Source organism: Carlito syrichta, unplaced genomic scaffold (genome assembly GCF_000164805.1).
Source record: "Carlito syrichta isolate Samal-C Ts95f unplaced genomic scaffold, Tarsius_syrichta-2.0.1 Scaffold314605, whole genome shotgun sequence".
Lineage (NCBI taxonomy): Eukaryota > Metazoa > Chordata > Mammalia > Primates > Tarsiidae > Carlito > Carlito syrichta.
In genome coordinates, this window is record NW_007258701.1 from 125,656 (window position 1) to 137,490 (window position 11,835).

Here is an 11,835-nt window from a genome sequence, read left to right on the forward strand (position 1 = left end):
GAGCCACTGAGCCCGGCTGCCAATTCTTTTCTTAAAGTATTATGATAATTGTTCAAGGTCTGCTTATGAGTGAGAACATGTACTCAGTTTTCTGTTTCTGTGAAAGATCACTGAGTATGATAGACTCTAAACCCATCCAAATTGCCGCGAAGTCCGTGTTTGTCCTTCTTTATGGCTGCATAATATTCCATTGTGTATATGTACCACATTTTTTTTTATCCAGTCCAGTTTTGATGGGCAGCGTGGTTGGTTCCATGTTTCTGCTTTTGTGAATAGTGTTGTAATAAATATGCGTGTGCAGGTATCTTTTTTGCAGAATGATTTGAGTTCCTTTGAGTATATTTCCAATAGGGGGTTGCTGGGTCATATGGGAGGTGAATTTCTAGTTCTTTCAGAAATTGTCACACTATTTTCCAAAGAGGTTGCACTAGTTTGCATTTCCACCAGCAGTGTAGAAGCGTTCCTTTTTCTCTGCATCCTCGCCAGCATCTGTTGTTGTTTGTTTTATTAATCATGGCCATTCTTACTGGGGTTAGGTGGTATATCAGTGTGGTTTTGATTTGCATTTCTCTGATGATTAGTGAGGCTGAGTTCTTTTCCATGTAAGACTCCATTACTACTACTACTTCTTTTTTTTTAATATTGTAAATCCTTTTTTTTTAGTTGGAGTCTCACTCTGTCGCCCAGACTGGCCACTGCAGCCTTGTCGAGCTGGGCTCCAGTGATCCTTCTGCCTCAGCCTTCTGAATAGCCGGAATTACAGGCGTGCACTACCGCACATGGCTAATTTTTTTATTTTATTGTAGAGATGAGGTCTCGCCTGCCCAGGCGGGTCTTGAACCCACGGGCTCAGGCAATCCACTCACCTCGGCCTCCCAAAGTGCTGGGATTACAGGCTGAGCCACCGAGCCCGGCCAGCTTTTTTATTTTTAAGAGTTCAGGCCTGTTTTCTTGTAGAATGTCGTATAATCTTGTTTTGATTGTTTCCAGCGATTTTTGATGTAGTGATGTATATTTCCTGTTGCATTGCTTTTGTCTGTTCCATTACTGATGTTGCTCAGTATGGTCCACCTGTTTTGTCAGGGTCTGTTGGTCTGTCCATTGGAAGTGTACCTTTTCCTCCAAGGCCTGACAGGTGTAACTCGCTCAGGATCATAGAGGAAGTGGTGAGATCAAGAGTCAGACTTGGGTCTGAATGGCTTCAGATCCTATGTTCTGTACCACTTTGCCTCTTCCTTTTTGAAAACATGGCTTTATAATATCCTATCTCATGGAAATACACACCCATTCTGTTATATATTGAGAGTACTTTCAGTTTTTTACTTGTACGTTTTTATAAGTATATCTTGGTTTTTGTTTCAGTATCCTTAAATGTCAGAGGTCAGATTTTGGTTTCTTGACTCTGTTGGTCCCCCTGCGGCTTGTGTATTCTTGAGGAAGTGTCTGTCTCAAGTGTGATTTTCTGACTTGGTAAAAATCCATGTGTTTGTGGTAATTGTGAGTGACTCCTTAATCAGAAGTGTAGGTGTGCCTTTCATTTGCTTTCCAATGTCACTGTGACTAGTCTTTAGTGGGCCAGGTTTGTTGTGTGCCAGTATCTTCTGTCATCCTCAGTCCTATGAGTGAGGTAATGCTGTCTATCCATATTTTCAGATGAGAAAACCAAGACTCAGAATCTAGCTGTGTTGGGGACCAAACCTGATTCTTTCCACCTCCTAAACATGTCTTCTCTCTGCTTTACCCTTCCCTGGAAATTCCTGCAGTCCCCCCAAGTGGCTGGTGAGCTGGTAGGGTGCAGGGTGATCCAGAGAGTGCTGCCGGAGAGGGCAGCTCTCAGCCCCACTCGGGCTGAGCCTCTGAGGGTCACCAGCACTGAATCTGCCAGGCTCGGGCTGAACCATACGAATCTCCTTGGGGAGGCTGGTGGGAAGCTCCGTGTCTGAGGGGAAGGGTGATTCCACTCATACTGGGAATGATGGCAACTTCTCTTTCCCGGACCTTCCTATATACCCGCACATTGCTGGAATTGTTCTGAACCTTGTCACTAACACCACAGCAATCCTGCAAATGTGGGGCTCCTGGCTCCTTATGATGTATGGATGAAGGTCCTGCTCAACGTATATACCCATCTAATGGTCACCTGTGGTTCATATCCAGGATCCTCTGACCTCCTGTGGGTTTGCTGGCCACCGCTTTTGTTTTCCCTTTGTACGTATAGAATCAAAAGTAATCACATACTGTGATAGTGTTAGAATCATAGACAGTCAATAACATAACAACAATATATAATCAGACTCCAGGTTTAACAGGCCAAGGTAGTTTATTCCTTTGTTTTTTGTTTTTTTTTTTTTGAGTCAGAGTCTCACCCAGGCTCGAGTGCAGTGGCACGCTCACAGCCAAAGGCCACTGCAGCATCAACCTGCTAGGCTCAGGTGATTCTTCCACCTTAGCCTTCCAAGTAACTGGAACCACAGGCACGTGCCACCACACCTGGCTAAGTTTTTGATTTATTTTAAAGATGAGATGTCGCCAAGTTGCCCAGGCTAGTCAAACCCCTGGGCTCAGGCAGGCCTCTCACCTCAGCCTCCTAAAGTGCTAGGATTATAGGCTTGAGCCATCTCACCTGGCAGGCAATTTATTCCTAAACCCAGCACCATTACATGTGCATGGCAGGGTGTTTGTGTGAACTGCTATTAATATAGTAGAAGAACAAGACTTGATCTTCATTTGTGCATTCTCACGTGCGGTGAAGACCTTGTGACACTTACTTTCTCACCAGTCTGTTCACCATCTTTTTGACAAAGTTCAAAGCACCTAACCTTGGTGGTACATTTCAACTTTTCTTCTCTCTGGGCTTTTTGCTGGTGGGTAGAGGCCAAATAGAAGCAGAAATGTGAGCAAGCAGGCCAGCGGGCAGTCTGGCAGTAAAATGAATAAACACAAAAATGTGAAGAGAGAGGAACATATATACTGTAGTCAAGAGAGACTGTATTCCTTTAGCAGGACTTCTATGTGATTGTCTTCTTGATGCCTTTGCAAATTTCTTCCCATTGTATTCCCTTTTACCTTGCTTTATCCTCAGACATGTCATAACCTGCAACTTACCTTGATTTGCAGCCAAAGTGATTATCCACCAGTCACTTAGTGTGTTAGAAGATATCGTGGAGAATATTTCTGGGGAGTCCACCAAGTCTCGACAGATCTGCTACCAGTCGCTGCAGGAATCTGTTCAAGTCTCCCTGGCCCTCTTTCCAGCTTTTATCCATCAGTCAGGTAGGAGCTGGCTCAGCGGCCTTCCTCGTGGGTGGTGCTAACAAGAGCAGAATAACCGCTTAGATCTGTAGAGCACATGGAGCCAGTGCAGTGTAGGCCTTCACGCTCAGAGAAGGGAATCCGGGTGCTGGAGGCAGAGGGCAGTGATGTTTATTTGGGGAGTCTAGGGCTGAGGCCTCATGGAAAAGGGAGCAGAGCCCTCAGTTTGGACCTCAGCACCCGTGTTATATGGCACTGAGCTACTTGATGCCTCATGCCAGTTTAACATGACAGAGTAATGGGGGCATTATATAAGCAAGGCATTAGAACTTCAGATTGGGGCCACTTATTATGTGGCAAAGTGCATTTTGCTGAGATCATTCTCCTCACCCTACTCTGTCACTGTCACTGATAGAGGCTCTCTCTAGCTCTGTGGCTGTACTTGCCCAGCTCTCATGAGAGCATTTGTAGTAGTCTTGTCAGTTTTACAAGAGAAATATCAGGTACTTCTTGTCAGCAGATGCTCATTGATTGCCTCTTGCAAGTAGACTGTGTGCGGTTACAGCCAAAACATGCCATACAAGCTGATTTTTGAGATCTGGAAGTGAAACTGCACTAATGTAACCAATATTTTCTGCAGTTAATCCATTTAATGGACCAGGGTCATGCAACCTAAATGCACCCTCATTATCCACTCTTAGCCACTTAACCCCTGAGCCAACTGCAGGGATAATTAGTCATGGAGAGAAATGATTAAAGCACTCCGGTGTTGACCCACCTGAATAGTTTCATCAGTGCAAGCACAGAATGATCCACCTGCAGTAAACTCTGTCTAGATGTCAGGCGGTGAGGGAGGCTTCAAGGTGATCTTCACTTCCTGTCGTAAACCATCAGGCATAGGTTCCCTGTACCAGAACCATTTTCTCAGCATGTCCTTAATTGTTTTCCACTTTCCGCCATTGGCTCTGATACTGTTGGGGAAATTTTTTCAGCAGGAAGCCTTAGAAAGAGATGATAGTGCAGATTGCAAAAGAAAGTTGATCAAGCCAAGGGCTTCTGCTTATCCCTGTGTACATAGCTCTGATCATCTGCATTGTCCTTTTGTTTAGATGTGACTGATGAGATGCTGAGCTTCTTCCTCACTCTGTTTCGAGGCCTTAGAGTACAGATGGGCGTGCCTTTCACTGAGCAGATCATACAGACTTTCCTCAACATGTTTACCAGGTAATCACAGCCCTGCTGCCTGTGGCTATCAGATTCAAGTGAGAAGTCGTGGGGCCTGACTGCAAAGTGTGGGCCCTTTTGTTCCTTTTCCTTACATGCACAAGCATCAGTTTTCATGCTCGTCCCCAAAGAAACATTTCTTTGGTTACTGTGTGGTTTTCTCTTGTCTGTAGAGAACAGCTGGCTGAGAGCATCCTCCACGAAGGCAGCACTGGCTGCCGGGTGGTGAAGTTCCTGAAAATCCTGCAGGTGGTGGTTCAGGAGCCTGGTCAGGTGGTTCAGGAGCCTGGTCAGGTGTTCAAGCCCTTCCTGCCCAGCATCATCTCCCTGTGCATGGAGCAGGTGTATCCCATCATCGCTGAGGTAGGCAATCGCTTAGGGAGGGAATCTAATATCATAGAAAATGCACTGTGTTTTAAAGTTCATTTGTTAGTCTTTAAAAAATATTCTTGTAAAATGTTTTTTTCCAAGGAAGAATGCCTTAAGCTTCAGACAGCCTTTTGTTTTTTATTGTTTCAGAGAGAGGGTCTCTCTGTTTCTCAGGCTGGAGTACAGTGGTGTGATCATAGCTCACTGCAGCTTTGGGCTCTTGGGCTTGGCTGGGCACTGTGGCTCATGCCTGTAATCCCAGCAATTTGGGACACCGAGGTGAGAGGATTGCCTAAGCCCCGGAGTTTCAGACCAGCCTGGGCAACATGGTGAGACCTTGTTTCTACAATAAATTAAAAAAAAAATTAGCTGGCATGGTGGTGCATACCTATAGTCCCGGCTACTTGAAAGGCTCAGGTGGAAGGATCGCCTGAGCCCAGCAGGTCAAGACTGAATAGTTGTGATCAGCAGAATGAGACTGACTCAAAAAAAAAAAAAATCAAAACGAAACAAAAAACCCTTCCTGGGTTTAAGCAGTCCTCCTGCCTTAGCCTCCCAAAGCACTGGGATAAGTATAGATATAATTTTTTTGGTGATAGTTATGTAAAGAAAAGCTAATCTTTTTTATTGTCTGGACTAAGACCAAAATAAGTCCAGTGCTCTGTGTCATGAAATGTACTTGGGCCCTTCAAGGCGTCCTGCCATGGAAGCTTGTGATCTCTGGTGTCAGTTTTAATCAGGGATGAATTAAATGCAGCCCAGGGCCTTATAATTTTTAATTCTCCAGAGACATCTGGAATAATGTGGCCTGCATACTGTCCAGTGATGTGGTGACTTTTGGTTAAGTCAGAAAATACTGCTGAGCCTTCCCTTTCTCCTCTCCCGCTCCTCTCAAATCCTGGCTACCAGTGAGAGAGGAGACAGGTCCAGAGAGCCATTAGCACAGCATGGAGACTCCACCAAGAGGTCTTCTCCATTGCTTCTTTCTGTGGTTCCTGAGTGCTCTTTAAACCGCCCTTTTCTATAGAGAGCAGAACTGCTTTTAAGGCATCATATTTGTCTGCCTCAGAGGTTGCAGAAGACCAGCAGGTTAGCTAGGACAGCATTTTTGATCCTGGGAAAAGGAATAACTAAGAAGATATGACATCAAATGGGTTGTTTTCCTAACAGAAAATCTGTATTTCTAATTGTTCTTCCACTTAGTGACTTTTTTTCTAGCGTAAAAAGCTGAGTGCTCAGTCTGTAATCCCGCGCCTTTGGGAGGCTGAGGTGAGTGGATTGCCTCAGCCTGCGGGTTCGAGACCCGCCTGGGCAGCGAGACCTCATCTCTACAATAAATCAAAAAATCAACCGGGCGTGGTAACGCATGCCTGTAATTCCGGCTACTGGGAAGGCTGAGGCAGAAGGATCGCTGGAGCCCAGCAGGTCGAGGCTGCGGTGGCCGGGAGCGGCCACTGCACTCCAGTCTGGGCAATGGAGTGAGACTCCAACTCAAAAAAAAAGCTGAGTGCTTCCATCAGAAAAAGGGGCCGTTGGCACTGACCTGTGCTTTCTGTCTCAAATGTGGTCCCTGTCTCTGCTGAAGTAATCCTGTGTGACCGCTGGCTCCAGGAGGCCTTGATGTTTTCTACACAGGAAGGGACAGGAGTGTGGGTGAGATGTGGACACTCTGCTTGCTGCTACCAGGCATCTTGTAGGCTTCTTTGTTGCTCTGGGCCCAGCCTGGGAACAGTCTCTGAGCAGCAGGTTTGAGGGTCTGTGTGTGTCTCCACAGCGACCCTCCCCTGATGTGAAGGCTGAGTTGTTTGAACTCCTTTTCCGGACACTCCATCACAACTGGAGGTACTTCTTCAAGTCCACTGTCCTGGCCAGTGTCCAGAGGGGGATTGCCGAGGAGCAGATGGAGAATGAGCCCCAGTTCAGTGCCATTATGCAGGTAATGTGAGGGAGCTGGTGAGGCTGCTGTGTGGTCCTAGAACAGACAGGCTTCATTCAGGATACCACCTGGGTCTGTTGACCTGTCTGTCTCTTGGTTTGCTTCTCTGGCATAGAGTTCCACTTGCAATCTGCATTTTTTAAAGATAATTCTGGCTCATACCATATTGGGAGAAATGCTTCCCCGTGACCGTGAGTTAGCCCTCACTTTCAGATCAAATGTGACTGTGATATCTGATAGAGTGAGCTGTCTGTGGGGCTAGCCACACTTTGTTTTGGAGACTGAGATGCATCCCTTTGGCTGGACTGCCAGACTGGCTTGTGGCTGCTTTCAGAGCTCTCCTAACTTTTCATCTAAGTCGAGGTTCTCTTTTTGTTTCATCAGGGCATGCTTTTCCTCACTGGGGAAACTAGAGGGGTTTCTACCCATCCTTTCTCTTTTTGGCTCCCCCCAAACACACATCACATACATGGGCAAACGCACACACCTGTGTGGAAATTCTGTCTCTGGCATTTCCCTCTCTAACACCCCATCAAGGGCTTGGGTTTGGAGTCCTCAAGAAGTGTTTGCTCCCTCCTGCTTCCCTCTTGAACTCTGTCCTTGCCTTGGAGACTTCTTTGGCAGACTGATGACCTTGTCCCCCACTCAGGGCTGCTAAAAGCCACTTTGGAAAATAGTTTTACAGTTTGGCAGTTTCTTGTAAAGTTAAATATGTAGTTACTATATGATCTAGCAGTCCCACTTGTAAGTATTTTACCCAAGGTAAACAAAAGCATATGTTCACACAACATATACATATATATTTATAGTAGCTTTTTCATAATTGCCAAAAGCTGGAAACAATCCAAATATTCATCAGCTGAATGAATAAACAAGCTTAGTACATGCATATCATGGGCTAGTCAACAATAAAAAGGGGCATATTATTGGTACAAACAACAACATAGATGAGTTACACGTGTATTGTGCTAGGTGAAAGAAACCAGGTCTGAGACTACATTCTATATGATTCCATTCCATTTATGACATTCTGGAGAAGGCAAAACTGTAGGGACAGAGAATAGGCAGTGGCTGCCTAGGGGTGGGAGCAAGGTTACAACGGGGACAAGAGAGGGGACATTTTGGGAGATGGAAGTGTTCTATGCCTTGATTGTGATGGTGGTGACATAACCCTATGTATTGGTCAGAATTCATACAATGACAGACCTCAGAGTTTTTATACAGTTATACTTCCATGAATATACTTTAAATAATAAATAAGTAGAAACTATTGGTCATCATAGCGATCTCATCCTTGCAGCAGGGAATATAAAATTTGTTTCTGGTAGCTCAGACCCAGGGGCAGAATGGCGAAACAGTCACCAGGTGTTTTAGGAAGGGGTCCTGCAGACCACTGGCCTCCAGTGCCCTCCATGGTTACTTTCTATTGGAGCAGGGTGCTTAGTGTTTTGGGGGGATATGTTTCTTTTGACCCCTGAACTAGTAACTTTTACACTTGGAAATTCCAAAGCAGTTAAAAGATTTACTGTTGCTTAACCCCAAGGCAGAGGCAGCCGGCTATGAAGAGGCTGCTAAGGCTTCGTGACTTATGAGACAGACAGGTGTGGGATGTGAGGAGAAAGACAGCATCTGGAGGGGATTGAGTGGCTTAAGTGGAGGCAGGGAGGCTTTGAGGTCTGCTAGGATCGCTGAGGGATTTGACTCAAGTTGTGAGCTTCTTGCTTCAAATATAGGTTCTGTGAAGTGTTTCTAGAGGTTTATTGTAAAAGGAGCAAGATAAGACCAAAATAAGAAATGAGGCCCAGAGAGGAGGACTGAGGGAACTAAGACTTAGGAACAGCTCTGCAGACATCTAACTAGATAGGTCAGAAGAATCGAGACAGTGAGTGCCCTGGCCCTGGCCATCGGCATAAGGAGCTGCTTGTGGAGTGTTGACTCTTTTGGCATAGGGTAGATTCCCAGAAGGGTTGATCTGGAAGAGTTTTAAGTGCTGATTATCAAGCAGTGGTCTTATGTTCTAGGCTTTTGAGCAATCCTTTCTCCAGCCTGACATCCACCTTTTTAAACAAAATCTCTTCTACTTGGAGACTCTCAACATCAATCAGAAGCTGTACCACAAGGTAAGTGCCTTATTGCTCTTGGAAAGATTCTGTCATCAGAGGTGTTGTAGGCCAGTCCCACCCCTCAGGCCACTCATTAGAGAGCATTATGGGATGAGGGCAGGATCCAGGACAAGCCCCAGGGGGCCTGAGTGAGCTCTCCTAGTTGCCATTCAGCTGGTCTCTCTGCCTGCAGAAGATCTTTCGGACCACCATGCCGTTCCAGTTTGTGAATGTGCTGCTCCAGGTCCTTGTTCACAAGTCCCACGACCTTTTGCAAGAGGAGATCGGCATTGCCATTTACAACATGGCCTCTGTGGACTTTGACGGCTTCTTTGCAGCCTTCCTCCCAGAGTTCCTGACGAGCTGTGATGGCGTGGATGCCAACCAGAAAAACGTGCTGGGGCAGAATTTCAAGATGGATTGGGTGAGGAGAGAAAGAGGTCTGGGCTAAAGGCAGGCAGAGTGGGCTCTCAAGCCTGGCACCTATTCAGTGAGGAAGGGGCACGCTGTCTTGAGGAAGATCAGGGCCTCTGGGCATGGTTTGTACCACCCTGCAGGTTGTGCAATGACTGGATGTCTTGGTGCTATGGCTGGATTGAGGGACATACTTTTTCCTGCTCTTGGTGTCTGTAACACATATGTTCTTATTCTTAGCCGTTGAGGCCCCCCTCCTCCTGCCTCAGCAGGCCATCTGATTTGTCTCGGCGTCTTTATACTTACCCTCTATGCCAGTCAGAGCACACCTCTGACCAGGGCTCTGCCATGTTTCCTCCTGCTTGACAAGCCTTTAAGGGGCCAGCACTAAAGTTTGCCCAGACTTGTGTTCAGGCTGAGATGATTGGTACTCGGCAACTTCACCTCTGGGTCCCCAGGCTGCCCTGGGCTCTTCCCATGCCAGTCCTAGCTCAGTTTGGGCTGACAGATTCTGGGAGAAGCCTTTGTGATACTCACCCTCTTGTCCTGCTGCTGCCTGCCTGGGGAAGGTCAGGTGGCCTGTTCCTGCAGCACATTGGTGGAAGCTGGGATGCTGTTGGCTTTGGAGGCACGAGGCCACCTGTGTCAGTGTGTTGGGGCCCTGTGGTGCCCAACTTGTTCTGTCCTGGGACCTCCTTCCTGGGAGTCACCTGTCCTCCTTTTCCTGCTTCAGAGGTCCAGGGCTCTGCTCCTTGCTCAATCGCTGATGCTCACAATTTTTCCTGTAGAGTAAGTAGTTTTCCTCTTTTCCACTTCACACTTGATGGAATTAGGAGACGAGAGCTTCTCTTTCTCCCACGTCCTTTTGGTGTTCTTGACGCAGTTCCTCTACTTGGCAGCTTGACTACGTGTGGTTTCACTTGAGTGTTCAGTTCACAGGTTGTTCTTGCTGTGGCAGCCATTCCTGCTGCTGTTCTCAACCATGATGTGGTGCAGTCATTTCTCTTAGACTCATTCTGTCTTCCTTTGTCTTGGGAGCTTCCTTTCCTTCGGATCTGTCTTGTTTTTTCTTAAACTTCCTCATGTTCACGTCACACACTGGGTATTTCTTACCTTTTCCTAGAGGCCATATCCTAATATTTAATGACCAGCTTCTAATGACATCAGTATCAGTCAACTTTTGATTTAAATCAGTGACTTCAAAATCTAGCTACACATCAGAAGCACCTGGGGTGCTTATTAAAAACAGAGAAGCAGACTTCTGTGTTCCACTCAGGAAATTCTGCTTTAGCATTTGGGAACAACTGACTTAAAAGACATCTCTTGGTTGAACACAGTGGCTCAGCCTGTAATCCCAGCACTTTGGGAGACCGAGGTGAGAGATTGTCTGAACCCGGGGGTTTGAGACTAGCCCGGGCAACTTGGTGAGACCTCATCTCTACAATAAATCAAAAAAATAAGCCGGGCCTGGTACTGCGCTCTTGTAGTTCCAGCTACTTGGAAGGCTGAGGCGGAAAGATCGCCTAAGCCCAGCAGGTCAAGGCTGCGGTGGCCAAGAGCTTGCCAGTGCACTCCAGCCTGGGCGACAGAGTGAGACTCCAGCTCAAAAAAAAAGAAAAAAGAAAAGACATTTCTTATTCTGAGGTGAAATAAAGGAATCACCACCTTCTGTTTATTCACTGGCTGTATATTTGAAGTTGCTGTCTCTCAGGTCTGGTGCCAGGTGTTGGGGCACCAGACCTGCTTTAACAGTCCTTCAGGAAAAGCCGGTCCCGTATAGCGCCCTCTGCAGGCCACATCGTGCCAGGCACTTTACATGCTGTGGCTCCTTTAAACCTTGCCGCACCCTCTTGAAGGGTAGATGCTGTTGTTTGCCCCGTTTCACAGGTGACCCAGGTTTGGAGGGTCAGCAGTCAGTGGGTATTTACAGAACTTGGAAGTGGTAGAGCCAGGAAGCAGGAGTCAGACATGGTATTCTGGTTTCTGAGCCTGCACACACCCCGAAAGCAGGCAGAACCAGGTGCACAGAGAGCTTAGAGGAGGTGTGGAGCAGCCTTTGTGGGGAGGCGAGCTTAGAGCAGAATTCTGAAAGAGGCTAGGCAGGATGAGTGCTGGAGTGGTGTGGAAGAGAGCAGCAAGTGCCTTCAGCTGTTTTCTGAACCTTGTCCTGCCACTCACCTTGGCGCCACAGCCAGGTAGGCGTCCAGCTTGCTCTGACGGGGCCTGTGTACACTGTGGTTTGACCCCTCGTTTGGACTTACACAGGGCGTTCAGTGTTCCTGCTCTGAAGGAGCAAGGCCTCTTTGTGGTGTGCGGTAGCAGCCAGGGTTCCCACTGCGCATGCTCTCTCACTTCCCAGTCTTGGTCAGGGGCGCGTGTGCACTGCTGCTGGTGTGTCCCTCTCATGCGGCAGGCGCTGCCTGGGCCCCTGTGGGGGAAGGATCTGCAGACATGGCTGGTGTAAGTGTGTCACCTCAACTGGCCCTGGTGAAGGAGAGGGCTGTGTCCTCAGCCTTGGCAGTGTTTGAGCCCCGGACT

The 11,835-nt window shown here is 47.2% G+C and overlaps 1 protein-coding gene across 1 annotated transcript in view; it reads left to right on the forward strand.

Annotated features, from left to right (window-relative positions):
* The window catches only part of XPO6 (exportin 6), a 102,682-nt gene that overhangs the window by 88,706 nt on the left and 2,141 nt on the right, over positions 1-11,835 (forward strand). Inside the window, exons 17-22 of the mRNA XM_021719377.1 lie at positions 3,118-3,273; positions 4,362-4,476; positions 4,650-4,839; positions 6,620-6,781; positions 8,803-8,901; positions 9,077-9,307. Coding sequence (XP_021575052.1) covers positions 3,118-3,273; positions 4,362-4,476; positions 4,650-4,839; positions 6,620-6,781; positions 8,803-8,901; positions 9,077-9,307 — 953 coding nt within the window. The remainder of the gene's footprint in view (positions 1-3,117; positions 3,274-4,361; positions 4,477-4,649; positions 4,840-6,619; positions 6,782-8,802; positions 8,902-9,076; positions 9,308-11,835) is intronic.